Source organism: Palaemon carinicauda, chromosome 4 (assembly GCF_036898095.1).
Source record: "Palaemon carinicauda isolate YSFRI2023 chromosome 4, ASM3689809v2, whole genome shotgun sequence".
Lineage (NCBI taxonomy): Eukaryota > Metazoa > Arthropoda > Malacostraca > Decapoda > Palaemonidae > Palaemon > Palaemon carinicauda.
This window is the reverse complement of record NC_090728.1, coordinates 81,733,587-81,748,829: the sequence shown is the minus strand read 5'-3', so window position 1 is coordinate 81,748,829 and position 15,243 is coordinate 81,733,587. Positions and strand designations below refer to the sequence as shown.

The window sequence follows — 15,243 nt, the reverse complement described above, 5'->3', positions numbered from 1 at the left end:
TCTCGACCTCCAGTAAGTTCTTGACAGCTAAGGTCTCTAAGGACACCAGGGGACACTCGGGGAAGGCAGGGTGGGCCATTACCCGAAAGTAGTTTGAGGTAAGTACTGTTAGGAAAAATACAAATTACCTAAAATTTGTGATTTGTTCCAACACGAAGTACTTACCTTGAACTACTTTCTTAGGAGACTTATACTTTAAGAGGTGGGCGTGGCCCTACAAGTACTTGAGACCGTGCTTGGAAAATCCAGAGACCTAGGAAGGAGGCTAGGTCGTGATGACCCCATAGAAAATCGATCGAGGGGAAACTACACAAAAACCCATCTTAGTGTCTAAGAAACTCACCTGTGCAAGAAATCCTAGGGGACATGTCTTCCTCTTGTTGAGGTACTCGTCTCTGGCTTAGGGCCCTCACAGAGCCCACTTGAAGCGGAAAAAGGGAAAGAAGGTACAAGGGGGTTTAAAGAACAAACCTGTGTCTCTTGTGCTTGTTACCCGCGGTTATCACTGAGGCTATGCCTTTGAACCGTTTGGAGCGCGGAAACGACGGTACCTATCGAGAACCCGTCCAGGGATTTTCTTGAATAGTCCTTCAAATAGTGAGCCGTGAAGGTAGACTGGTTGGCCCAGGTGCCTGCCCTTAGGATCTGGCACACTGCCATATTCTTCTCGAAGGCCAATGTAGTACTCAGGCCCCTAATGTCATGGGGCTGGGGTTTCCCCGGGAGGGGGATTCCTGCCTTACTGTAGGCCCTGATGAAGACCTGCCGCAACCAGAAGGAGATGGTATTCTTCGAGACTGGCTTCTTCACGAGGCCTGTGGAAACAAAAAGACTTTTGATCCCGGGCCGGAGTCTTGCTGTCCTTTCGAATTATTTCCTCACTGCCCTGACGGGGCATAGGCGCAAATCCTTAACGTCGTCTGACAGGGGGATTGCCGGAATTGAGAAACCTTCAAATCTGGGGTCCCACACGGCAGAGTTCTGGGTCTTAGCTACGAAGGAAGGGACGAACTTGAATGTGACTTCTCGCCAACCTTTCGAGTGAGCCACTTCGTAGGACAGACCATGAATCTCGCCTACCCGTTTAGCTGATGCTAACGCCAGCAAGAAAATCGTCTTGAGAGTGAGATCCTTGTCTACAATGTCTTTCAGGGGCTCGAACGGAGGTTCGGATAACATTTTCAGGACCCTTGCCACGTCCCATTGAGGCACCTTCACAGCTTGCAGGGGGCATGATTGCTCAAAGCTCTTAATGAGTATTGAGATATGTCTGGAGTTACCCAGGTCTATGCCTTTCAGGAGAAAAACTTGGCCCAGAGCAGCGCGGACTCCCTTGATGGCTGGGATGGACATGTTGACCACGTCCCTGAGGTAAACTAGGAAGTGCGCTACTTGGGGGATGGAGGCCTTCAGGGGCCTGATGTCCTTAGCGGTGCACCATTTTGTAAAGGTGGCCCACTTAGCCTGGTATACAGCTGTCGATGACCGTCTCATGTAGCCCGACATCCTCGTTGCTGTACTCGACGAATAGCCTTCCCTCCTCAGGAGGCGCTGGATAACCTCCACGCATGAAGGCGGAGGGACCGAGGATTCTCAGGGAATCTTTGGAAATGTTGTTGCTGGAGAAGGTCTGGCCTGTCCGGAAGGGGCCAGGGCGGCTGTTGTGCTAACTCCCTTAGGTCCACAAACCATTCTCTCTCCGGCCACCAGGGCGCTACCAAAGTCATCCATAGGTTGTCCGTCCTTCTTACCCTGTTGAGGACCTGCCTGAGCATCTCGAAGGGGGGGAAAAGCGTACACGTCGAGATTGTCCCAAGGATGTTGGAAGGTGTCCTCGAACGCCGCTTTTGGGTCTGGGACAGGAGAACAGAACACGGGGAGCTGCGTGTTTAGCCTTGTTGCGAAGAGGTCCATCACCATAGGACCCCATTTCTGAATGACGGACCTGGCTACTGACGGGTGTAGAGACCATTCAGACCCTACCACTTGCCCCATCCTGCTGAGGCCGTCAGCGAGGACGTTCCTTTTCCCTGGAAAGAACCTCGCTGAGATTCTTATCTGCTCCACTTCGGCCCATTCCAGAAGTTGTAACGTGAGGACGCACAGCTCCTTCAACCTTAGGCCTCCCTGTTTCTTTATGTAAGCTACTACCGTGGTGTTGTCGCACATCAACGCCACGGTGTTTCCCTGGAGTAGGTGTACGAACTCCTGGTGCGCTCTTTGTACTGACCTCATCTCTAGTACGTTTATGTGCTGGGTCTTCTCTAGGGCTGTCCAGTTCCCTCTCGCTGATTTCCCTATGAGATGGGCACCCCACCCCTCCTTCGATGCGTCCGTGAGCAGAAGCATCTCCGGAGGGTCGGCTGCAAAGGGCATCCCTTTGAGGGTGTTCGTCCTGCAGCTCCACCACTCCAGGACCCGTTTCGTGTTCGGGAACACCGGGACCACACTGTGTGGGGAATCCGTTTGGTTCCAGTTTTCCTTTAGGTTCCATTGGACCTCCTTGAGCTTTAGCTTGCCCTGGGGGACCAGTTTCTCCAAAGACACAAGGTGGCCTATCAGTCTCTGCCAGTCCTTCGCTCTCCTGGGTTGGTCCGTCAGGAAGGGGCGGAGGACCTGGTCTAAGTTGTCCAGCCTGTCTGCGGAGGGAAAGGCTTTCACTAACCGGGAATCCAGAACCATGTCGAGGTAGGTCGTCCTGGTGGAGGGTTTCAGTTGGGACTTCTTTAGGTTGATGGTGATCCCCAGAACGTTGCAGAACCACAGCAACATCGCGCCTTGCTCTTTCAGTACTTCCTCTGAGGCTGAAAGTAGCAACCAGCCGTCCAGGTAACGAATCAGGCGAATGCCCTGTTCGTGTGCCCAGACTGAGACCGTTGTGAAGACCCTTGTGAAAACTTGGGAGCAGTGGACAGCCCGAAGCAGAGGGTCTTGAACTGCAACGTCTGGTTCTCCCATTTTACCCGTAGGTACTTTCTGCTGGAGGGATGCACCGGGATCTGGAAGTAAGCATCCTTGATTCTACTGACATCATGAAGTCTCCTTCTCTCAAGGATGCCAAGACTGATTTTGGAGTGACCATTTTGAAGTCGGTCTTGCAGACGAACTTGTTGAGGGGTGAGAGGTCTATGACCGGTCTCCATCCTCCTGTCGCTTTCTCCACCAGGAACAGCCTGCTGTAGAACCCCGGACCTGGGTCCTGGACAGGTTCCATTGCCCCTTTTGCCAACATCACTGAGTCCTCTCCCTGCAGAGCTGTCCGTTTCAAGGGATCCTTGGGGGCTAGCCACTCCGCCTGCTGGTCTGGCATCAGAGGTGGAGGGTTCCCTAGGAAGGGCAACCTGTACCCTTCCTTCAGAACTGTCACGGTCCACGGGTCTGCTCCGTGTTCTTCCCATGCTTGCCAAGAACGTTTGAGGCATCCCCCCACCTGAGGCTTCAGCAGGAGTAGGGGGCCTCCCTCCCTATCTTCCCCTATTTAACTTTTATGACATTCAACTTTTATGATTTTAATTGAATACTCTTCTATTTTTTATTTTATTTTATTTTTTATTTTTGTATACATAAATTAAATGTTACCGGCGTCAATGACCTTAGATGTCAGGATGCCTGAAAACTTTAAATCAATCAATCAATCAATCTCTTTGAGGAGCGGCCTGAGCGCCCTCTTCTAGACGCCGCGAAGGACGGCCTATAGGCGGCTTGGGTCGAGGCTGATTCCCTACGGGAGGGCTGAGACGACTGGGACAATGTTGTCGTCGAGTTGTCTCTCCTAGGCTGGTTAGGAGCGGGTTGAGGAGGGTGAGGCGCGTCGACGGAGGACCTTCTGAACGTCGGCCTTCTGACCGGATGGGGCCTGGTCTCGAACGGTTCCTTCAGCCTCCGAACTCTCTCCATCGATTCCTCCGCTGCCTTCGGGGGAAAGATCGTGTCGTCCCACAGGGTCAGGTTCCTCAGAGATCTGGCCTCTCTGTCCGGCAGCCTCCTAGTCAGCTTGCTTAAAATGGTGTCCCTCCTTCGTAGGACCCAGTTGGCGGACAGGGCTAGCGACTGGTATAATAGGAATTTCAGGGCCTTACCTCCCGAACTGTTAAGTTCCTTGAGTAAGGCTTGGGTCTCCGATACTGTCAGGTCGTAGGACGACTGAACGCCCACCAGGGTAGAGGCCCACCAGTCCAGCCAGGAGGAGACGCTGACTAGGTCCTTCGAGATATCCTCCATCATGACCGCCTCCGAAGGAGAGAAGCAGATCGGAGCCATGGACGCCCTTTCTTCTGAGGCTCCTTGCCCCAACACGGTGAGTGCTGGCTCCAGTGCACAGGCGCCCGCTCGCTGTCCCTCTGGGAGGTAGAACTTGCACTGGGACTTCAGGCCCTGGAGCAGCTTGGAGGCGCTCTGGCTCTTGGGCGCCTCGGCGTGGTTGGCCACGATCCTGTCCACGTGGACTCTTCCCAACTTAACGTCCCTCACCAAAGGAAGAGCCAAGGAGGGGCGCTGCTGGACCGGGGCGTCCACTATTCTGTTGAGGCTGGAACGCCATGCATCTTCGGAGGAGGGTTTCGGTACGTCCAGCCTGTGGGGACTTCTGATAAGGCCTATCACCCTCCGATAGGCCGATACCTCCGCTGCTGACCCCTCTCCATGTTCGTCGAGCTCCTCCGACGGGGGTGCTGGCACATATGACGGGGGTACTCCGACGGAAGACCTCGCACGTGGGGGAGTCCTGGATCGATGCTCTCGCGGGGGTTCACGACGAAGGACGGGCATCGCTGTTGGAACGGGGGCCTCCATCCTGGGTCCAACATCTCTTCCGGAGGTTCTCGAATCTGCAGGCCTGCCCGTCGAGGAAAGCCGAGGGCTGCGCTCGTGACGAGCTAGGTGGCCCTTGGAGGTCAGGACTCAGCTGCCAGACCGAAGGGGCGACTCTCTCCGCTGGGCGGATGGAGCTGGAACCTTCGCGGCTTACGCCTGTCAACTGGAACCTGCCATGATGAGTCCCTCTGTCAGGTGCCGCTGCTGCCGGAGGAGTATCTATCCGGGGAGCTCGTCCTCGGACGCCAACTTGAAGGGCCCGGTGCCGCAGCTAGCTCCAGCAGCCTGTCGCGGTGAACCATGACCCACTCACTGCTCTTGGGGGATCTTGGGCGCCGACTCTCGTGGCGCGACCTCAAGGGGAAGTGAGAGCGCGACAACTTCCTACGGGACTTTTCCCTTCGTCTCCTGAGCTTCCTCAGCGCCTCATCCTCCGAAGAGCAGGAAAGCTCCTCCACTGAGGAGACCGACGACTTATAGGCCCTCTTCGAAGGCCTCGCCTCCCTCGTTGGTGTAGGAGGATTCCTGCGACGCTCCGTGGAAGACGACGACTGCAAAAACACCTCTGGGAAGACGGCCGACGGTGCTGGGGGGGAGCGAGGAGGCTCTCCCATGGGAGACCAGGTCCCGAAGTCTTCCTTCATCCTCATCGGGGACCTGAAGGGCGTCTTAGGGGGGGAACCCGCGCAGTGGGGTCCGACGGCGGGGAAAGCTCCTTCTCAACGTCGCCCTCGGCTGCTGAACCGCCTTAAAAACACACCCAAGAGGCTGGAGAGGAATTAGCAACATTTTTCCCCCACATGGGGTCATCTGAGGAGACGTGACCTGCAGGCACCAGGCCACCGTCTCCCGAAAACACTCCCGCCCCTCCCCCAGGCCCCTCACTCGCCTGGAATGACGCCACAACCCCACTGTCTTAAAGGTCAGACTCTTGGGGAAGGGCCGCGGGCCTCTTCCCCGCAACGGACTTACCTCGTCCCTTACTCTGGGTAGGGGAGGTTGGAAGAAAAGCTTGGACCGACAAGGCGCCTGTCGAAGCAAGGGAGGAAGGGACGCTGGGCTTCTTCGGCGACTTCTTCGTCGCCGCCTTCTTTTTGGTGCTATACCACACCCACTGCACCTCATTCTACGACTCGCACTCCGGACACGTAGCGGAAGAGGAACACACGCTGCCCCTGCACGAGGAACACAAGGAGTGCGGGTCAAATTCGGGTTTCGAGAGGAACGCTCCACACGATTTGTCGGCCATAGGCCCAGGACAACGGCGAGGATGCTCCATGATGAAGGAGAAGCACTACGAGACAAGCGCGCACAGGGAAAGCACAAAGAGAAAGCACAATTGAACCACGTGGGTACCGCGTGGGACACAAAGGGTCGGGGACACACAAGTCACACTGGGATTAAGGAGAGAAGCGAGATGATATCGCGACACGACCAGAGAACTTACTGGAGGTCGAGACCTGAGCAGGCATGCTCTCTGACCCAGGGTTAGCCTCAGGGCACGTATCAATCCGCCTGAGGTTACCCCTCATAGAAAATGGGTTTAGGGTAAACTACACGAAACTCTGGTCGGATGGGATGAGGTCCCAGATACTCCTAAGAAAGTAGTTCGAGGTAAGTACTTCGTGTTGGAACAAATACATTTTATAAAGTGTGAACAAAAACAAAAGATAATTCAGTGGAATTTTAAAGGCTATGAACAATCGAAGCATCTGTCGTACTACTCGAGACCGCTCTGAAGATTTTCTAAGAAGTCAGGATCAGAGTTCATATGTTTATTCAAACATAAGTTATATCAATACTATTGTAAATGGAGCTCAGGTATTCACATACATATATGGACCTAACTACCCTCCTAAAAGAAACTAAATAACTGGAGAAAGGTCTCTTACTATTACAGTAATTGAAATTGTAACAATAACAAACTTTCTATTACAGTACTGTACCTGTAAAATTCTTATTGCTTGATCCAAAACAGACTTTGTATCCGTCAAATAGTCCCCACATGGGGGGTTCAGACGTGACATGTGGGACTGAAGAAGTAGATGAGCCTTTGTGTTAGAGGAATCATAAGTGTACGGGTTAACTTGCAGCGGGCAAGATTTGGCTAATTCTTCATTAAAATTTTCTTCATTGTGACGAAAGGGAAGTTCGCCGTATTCGTGTGCCTGTAAATAAGGAAAAAAAATAAATCAATCTTCACAACCAGCATTAAGAAAAAATAACATAAAAAAAAATGATGAAACAATACAGCTACAATCTTCACTTTACATAAAAAGTATGTTTAAGTAACATTTGATAGTATAAAATACACGATAAAACATAAATTTGCATTTCAAGTATAAGAAAAGATTCCCTCTCTTTTTTTCTCGTTCTGAAAGGTAAAATTTTGACATTTGATCCTTATTTAATTATCATATGCTTGAATATTTGTCTTTCAGATGAATTACATTATTTCAAGGAAGATAAATAATGAATTTAAAATTTATATAGGAGCTATGATAATCAATAACTTATTCTTTTTTTTTTAAAGAAAGCTCTATAAAACATCCAAATATATTCAACTATTACAAAACATTACTGAATTTTATTTCCTTTACAGCAAGTTAGCTCCGTAAAGAGTTGTTGTCAAATCATTCCTAACCGCTAGTTCTGATGTAGTTATTTCTTTAACATTTTGAAAAGGAATGAAAAATAGGGCTGAACATATTTCACATTCTTATGTTATGACATCTTTAGCTCACGCTTTTCCATTAACAAATGAGTTGAGTGAAAAATATTTCTATATAAACCAAATATATTAGCTGTGCGAGAAGATGGGCTAAGATTATAATAGTTATGCCATCTGTTTCTCAGTCAATCATCAAAGGGTCAGTAAATAAAAAAAAAAAACCCTGATACAAGAAAGATATATACAGCACATAGTTTTATGCAGTAAATTCATCCAAAAGAATCTGCATTGGAAAAAAATAATGGGAAATATTGTAAAAAGAAAGGATAGTAAGTCAAAGAATGTGCATTGAGAAGAAAGAAATGGGAAATACTGAAAAAGGGAAATAAGAATAGTAAGGAATACAAAAGCGAATAAGGATAATTTGCTATAAGAAAGGGTATAATAGTTAAAATTAAACTGAAATGAACAATAAGAAATGCAAATATCAAAAATTAAAAGGAAATAGGAAGGAATGAAGAATAGAAGACAAAAGGTTATATATTGTACCAAATGTGGAAAATAGTCTCTTATTTACATTCTAGTTATTTAAACTATAATGGAAATAATAAGGTGAAATAATAAGCTGAAAATAATAAAAATGATGAAAGAAAGGAAAATTGATTGAATGGATAAACTAAAATTTATTGTGATAAGAGGGTAGAGGAAAGACATATGAAGTTGAAAAAGAAACAGGACCCAATAATGTATATTGATTGATATAAAACCAAATGGCAAAACCTTCAAGATTTGGGATTAAAAATAAGAGAATGAATGTTAGTAGTTAATTTAGAGTTAAAGATGATTCATTACTTTATTACAGAAAAGGTGTATGTATAGCAGGTTTTTTTTAAATACTGTACTGTACACATAATGTAATATAAACTGAAGTACACTTAGTGGACAATATGAAAACAATTTAATGCATTATTTAGGGTGTTAGATGACCTCACATAGGCAGTGGTTGCTTAATTAGATGGCTAAGAGATCACTGAGCCTATCACGCAATTTTTCAACCTTTGCTGTGGTCTCTATTGCCTAACATCGCACAGATCGAGGGGTGACTATATACCCGTAGTATACTTATTCTGGATAGGCCAAGAAAAGGAGATTAATATGGTTAGCATAAAACTTTCATATACTGTTCTGTACTATATCATTATCATAGCACTTTACATTGTATTGCTATTGGATATTACACTTCTTTAAGTACAATTAAAGTATCTAAGGGTATATTTATAAGTACTGTAAGAAAAGTAAATTTAACATTTGCAGAGTAGAGGGACTCTTACACAACACCTATACATAAGAAGAGCCAAATCTACATTATACTCAGAGTAGAGACCTTGAAAAATTTACAAAAAATGATATTTTAATTATAAAATAAATTTTTGAATATACTTACCCGGTGAATATATAATAGCTGCTGCTCCAGCGGCTCGACAGAAAAACACACAAAAACTCGCGAGCGATCGCTATGAAGGTTGCGGGTGTGCCCACCAGCGCCAACTATCGGCCAGATACCGCATATGCATGTAAACAAGCCTCAATTCTTCTCGTCCCGCTGCGTCTCTATTGGGGAGGAAGGGAGGGCCTTTAATTTATATATTCACCGGGTAAGTATATTCAAAAATTTATTTTATAATTAAAATATCATTTTTAAATATTTAACTTAGCCGGTGAATATATAATAGCTGATTCACACCCAAGGTGGTGGGTAGAGACCAGAGTTAATTAAGTTTACAGCGTATATGCTTAGAGTTTTTGACAGTTATAATATAACAAAACCCAAATATATAGGTACCTGGTAAGGAAGTTGACTTAGACGATTACTCTGCCTTGTAAGTCTGTCTTCATCACGAAGCCCAGCAATCCTCTTAGGATGCTGAAAGACTCCCAGGAGCTGAAGTATCAAGGGCTGCAACCCATACAAACAGGACCTCATCAAACCCCTAATCTGAGCGCTCTCAAGAAATGACTTTGACCACCCGCCAAATCAACCAGGATGCGAAAGGCTTCTTAGCTTTCCGTACAACCCAAAAAAAAACAATATTAAAAACATTTCAAGAGACAGATTAAAAAGGATATTGGAATTAGGGTAATGTAGTGGTAGAACCCTCACCCACTACTGCACTCGCTGCAACGAATGGACCCAGTGTGTAGCAGTCCTCGTAAAGAGTCTGGACATCTTTTAAGTAAAATGACGCGAACACTGACTTGCTTCTCCAAAAAGTCGCGTCCATAATACTTTGCAGAGATCTATTTTGCTTGAAGGCCACGGAGGTTGCTATAGCTCTAACTTCGTGCGTCTTAACCTTAAGCAAACATCGGTCTTTCTCATTCAAGTGAGAATGAGCTTCTCATATTAAAAATCTGATAAAATATGACAAAGCATTCTTTGACATAGGCAATGATGGTTTCTTAACTGAACACCATAATGCCTCAGATTTACCTCGTAATGACTTAGTACGAGCTAAATAGAACTTAAGAGCTCTAACAGGACATAATACTCTTTCCAGTTCGTTGCCTACGATCTCTGATAAGCAAGGAATATCAAAAGATTTAGGCCAAGGACGAGAAGGCAGTTCATTTTTGGCCAGGAAACCAAGTTGAAGTGAACAAGTGGCTTTTTCTGTAGAAAAGCCGATGTTCTTACTGAAGGCATGAAGTTCACTGACCCTTTTAGCCGAAGCCAAGCACACTAGGAAAAGTGTCTTGAGGGTGAGATCCTTCAGGGAGGCTGAATGTAATGGCTCAAACCTGTCTGACATGAGGAACCTTAGGACCACGTCTAAGTTCCATCCAGGAGTTGCCCAACGACGTTCCTTAGAGGTCTCGAAAGACTTACGGAGATCTTGGAGATCTTTGTTGTTAGAAAGATCTAAGCCTCTATGTCGAAAAACCGAAGCCAACATGCTCCTGTAGCCCTTAATCGTGGGAGCTGAGAGGGAGCGAACTTTTCTAAGATGTAAAAGAAAATCTGCGATTTGGGCTACAGAGGTACTGGACGAGGACACAGATGCTGACTTGCACCAGTCTCGAAAAACTTCCCACTTCGACTGGTATACTCTAATGGTAGAAGCTCTCCCCGCTCTTGCAATCGCACTGGCTGCCTCCTTCGAAAAGCCTCGAGCTCTTGAGAGTCTTTCGATAGTCTGAAGGCAGTCAGACGAAGAGCGGGGAGGCTTTGATGGACATTCTTTACGTGGGGCTGACGTAACAGATCTACCCTTAGAGGAAGACTTCTTGGAAAGTCTACCAGCCATCGAAGTACCTCGGTGAACCACTCTCTCGCGGGCCAGAGGGGAGCAACCAACGTCAACCTTGTCCCTTCGTGAGAGGCGAACTTCTGCAGTACCTTGTTGACAATCTTGAATGGTGGGAATGCATACAAGTCCAGATGAGACCAATCTAGGAGAAATGCGTCTATGTGTATTGCTGCTGGGTCTGGGACTGGAGAGCAATAGATTGGAAGTCTCTTGGTCATTGAGGTGGCAAAGAGGTCTATGGTGGGTTGACCCCAAGTCGCCCAAAGACTCTTGCACACGTTCTTGTGGAGGGTCCATTCCGTAGGAATTACCTGACCCCTCCGACTGAGACAGTCTGCTAAGACGTTCAAGTCGCCCTGGATAAACCTCGTTAACAGGGAGATTCCTCGATCTCTTGACCAAATGAGCAGGTCCCTTGCTATCTCGTACAGCGTGAGGGAGTGGGTGCCTCCTTGCTTGGAGATGTACGCCAAGGCTGTGGTATTGTCGGAGTTGATCTCTACCACTTTGTTTCGAAGGAGACTTTCGAATTTCATCAAGGCCAAGTGGACTGCCAAAAGCTCCTTGCCGTTGATGTGCATGCTCCTCTGACTTGAGGTCCACAGACCTGAGCATTCCCGACCGTCCAGGGTCGCACCCCAACCCAAATCCGACGCGTCTGAGAATAGTACGTGGTTTGGGTTCTGAACTGCTAGGGAAAGTCCCTCTCTCAGACTGATATTGTTGTTCCACCATTTCAGGCATGCCTTTACTGGTTCGGAGACCGGGATTGAGACCGTCTCTAACGTCTTGTCCTTGTTCCAGTGAAAGGCTAGATGGAACTGGAGAGGCCGAAGGTGTAGTCTTCCTAGCGAGACAAACTGCTCCAGGGATGATAGAGTTCCTACTAGACTCATCCAACTCCTGACTGAGCACCGTTCTCTCTTCAACATTAGTTGGACTTTGAGCAGGGCTTGATCTATTCGGGTGGCAGACGGAAAAGCCCGAAAAACTGGACTGCGAATCTCCATCCCTAAATACAGTATAGTTTGGGATGGAATCAGCTGGGACTTTTCTAGGTTGACCAAAAGTCCCAATTCCTTGGTCAGATCCAATGTCCAATGAAGATCCTGCAGACAGCGATGACTGGACGAAGCCCTGAGAAGCCAGTCGTCCAAGTACAGGGAGGCTCGGATTCCCGATAAATGGAGGAATTTTGCCACATTCCTCATAAGCCTCGTAAACACGAGAGGAGCAGGACTTAGGCCAAAGCACAGGGCCCGAAACTGGTATACCACATTCCTGAAAACAAACCTCAGAAACGGTTGGGAATCTGGGTGTATAGGAATGTGGAAGTACGCATCTCGTAGGTCGAGAGAGACCATCCAGTCTCCCTTTCTGACCGCTGCTAAGACTGACTTCGTGGTCTCCATAGTGAACTTTGTTTTCGTAACAAAAACGTTGAGCGCACTGACGTCTAGCACCGGTCTCCAACCTCCTGTCTTCTTTGGGACTAGGAAGAGACGGTTGTAAAACCCCGGTGATTGAAGGTCCGAGACTTTCACCACCGCTCCCTTCTCTAGCAACAGAGACACTTCTAGGTTTAGGGCTTGTCTCTTTGACTCCTCTCGGTACCTGGGAGAGAGGTCGATGGGAGTAGTCGCTAGAGGAGGTTTGCGTACAAACGGAATTTTGTACTCCTCTCTGAGCAACCGAACAGACTGTTGGTCTGCGCCCCTCTTCTCCCAGGCCTGCCAGAAGTTCTTCAATCTGGCTCCTACCGCTGTCTGAGGCTGTGGGCAGTCAGACTCTGCCACGTGAGGACTTGGCTCCTCTCTTCTTTCCTCTCTTTCCCTCGGCACGAGTACTTCCCCTGCTGGGAGCTCTGCCACGAAAGGGCGGGATAAATCTGGATGCCGGAGTGTCGATCCTGGGTCTTACAGCAAAGGATGTAGAAGGAGTCCCCTTGCGAGCAGAGGACGCCATCAAGTCATGGGTGTCCTTCTGCACAAGCGAAGAAGCTATGTCCTTAACCAATTGTTGCGGAAACAAAAACTTTGATAAGGGAGCAAAGAGCAGTTCTGATCTCTGACAGGGAGTAACTCCTGCCGAAAGAAAAGAGCAAAGGGACTCTCGCTTCTTTAAGACTCCCGACGTAAAAGAGGAGGCGAGCTCATTGGAACTATCGCGAATGGCTTTATCCATACATGACATTATCAGTAAGGAAACATCTCTATCAGCCGACGAGATTTTCCTACTTAAAGCTCCTAATGACCAGTCAAGGAAGTTGAAAACTTCAAAGGCCCTGTATACGCCTTTCAGCAGATGGTCAAGGTCCGAGGAGGACCAACTAATCTTCGAGCGTCTCATGGCTAGGCGGCGGGGAGAGTCTACGAGGCTTGAGAAGTCACCCTGGGCAGAGGCAGGGACTCCCAAGCCGAGAACTTCTCCCGTGGCATACCAGACGCTCGATCTAGACGAGAGCTTTGACGGAGGGAAGGCAAAGGCCGTCTTCCCCAAACTCCTCCTGGTATCCAACCAGTCGCCTAAAAGTCGTAAAGCTCTCTTGGAAGAGCGAGAGAGCACTAGCGTAGTAAAGGCTGGCATGTTAGCAGGTAAGCCTAGAGCAAACTCAGACGGTGGCGAACGAGGAGCAACGGTAACAAAGTAATCGGGAAAAAGCTCCTTGAAAATTAACATGACTTTCTTAAAGTCCATTGAAGGAGGAACCGTTCTAGGTTCGTCTACATCCGAAGGATGATCATCATGATGAGGGTCAGCAACGTCCTCATCTGAAGGATCTTCATCCGACAACTGCTGAGTAACAAACAAAGGGGTTGGCAATGCTTGACACGCAGAGTCCACACGCACTGGTGCATTAGTAGCAGTCCAGGACGCTACGTCATGTAACTGCTTAACAGCCTGACTGTCAACAACAACAGGAGCGGGAGGACGCTCGACGTCAACTCGAGACTGTTTTGACTGCCTAGTCTGAGCAGTCAAAACAACTCTAGACTGCGGTGGTTGACGCTCAGCGTCAAAACAAGTCAACTCCGCTGGTTGGCGAACGTCCTGAACGTCAACAAGAGCATTAGGAAGTGGCTGAACGTCCAAATGCGGCTGAAAGTCAACACGTGACTGCATCGAGTGAGGCTCTACAAAGCACGATTGACGTGACTTAGCAACGCCAACGTCAACAGGACGAGCAAAGGCTCGTTTTGGCGGCTGAAGGCCAGGATCTCGATAAGCTAAGCGGCGAGGATCATCGTGAACCTTTTCAGCAGAATAGTCTTCCATAAGGGAGGCGAGCTTGGTCTGCATGTCTTGCAGTACAACCCATTTAGGATCAACGGGAATGGGTGCGGTAAAAGACGGGGTTAACGTCTGAGACTGCACAACCTTGCCTACACCAAGACTCTCTGAGCCTGTGTAACGTTGCTGCTTAGGCGGCGAGCAGTCTTCCGATGACTGTAAGGGGTCAGAGCTGTCCCAATGGCTACAACCAGGACGCTGGACCTGTCCTGAAGGGACCGACTTTCGCTTCAAGGGCCTTGAAACCTTGCTCCACGGTTTCTTATGCGAAAAGCCTTCGGATGACGAGGAGAAAATGGTCTCTCTCGTCTTTTGGTAGGGGCGGTCTTGATGAGACACGCCTGTTACCATAGAGGGAACATCTGTTCGCTGATCAAGGCCTCTCGAACCCATAAGTCGTACGACATTACTTCTCCCCTGGGCTTGGGAGCTTGCAAGAGGTCTCGGACTAGGCGAACGACAGGCACGAACAGACGAACCCTCGGTCGCAACACTGAAAACACTTTGCGCACTAATCACTTTCCCACGATTTTCCGCTGTGGCACTCTGACACTTTAGCTCTTTAACGTCCGCCATGAGTTGATTACGATCTGTAGCTAATGACTCAACTCTTTCACCCAAGGCATGAATGGCACGTAACATGTCCCGCATTGATGGTTCCTGAGTGCCAGTAGGGGGTTCAGGCACAACCACTACAGGGGAAGGATTAGGTTCAGGGGCATGGGGAGAGGAAAAATCTACTGATCTAGAGGAACTCCTCCTCACCCTATCTCTCTCTAGCTTACGAGAATATTTGTCATATTCGAGCCAATCGAATTCCGAAAGGCCCACGCATTCCTCACACCGATCTCCTAATTGACAGGTTTTACCCCGACAATTAGAACACACAGTATGTGGGTCGAGAGATGCCTTTGGAAGACGCCTATTGCAATCCCTAGCATTACACTTACGAAATCTAGGAACTTGAGAAGCGTCAGCCATTTTGAATTAGTCAAAGAAAGTCCAAAAAAACAATCCAAGTCATCAACAATTAAATCTGTCCAAAAAAGAGTTCAAGAGTTTAAGTTGAGGAAAAAGACCTGCACTGCGAAAGCTCAAACCAAAATGAAGTACTTCACCAAGTCTGTTGAGAAAACTCCAGGATATACAGCGAGTAATGAT

The 15,243-nt window shown here is 48.2% G+C and overlaps 1 protein-coding gene across 2 annotated transcripts in view; it reads right to left on the bottom strand.

Annotated features, from left to right (window-relative positions):
• The window catches only part of LOC137640031 (activating signal cointegrator 1 complex subunit 3-like), a 410,828-nt gene that overhangs the window by 24,989 nt on the left and 370,596 nt on the right, over window positions 1-15,243 (bottom strand). For both annotated transcript variants that reach the window (XM_068372399.1, XM_068372400.1), the window contains exon 39: window positions 6,759-6,980. In XM_068372399.1, coding sequence (XP_068228500.1) covers window positions 6,759-6,980 — 222 coding nt within the window. The remainder of the gene's footprint in view (window positions 1-6,758; window positions 6,981-15,243) is intronic.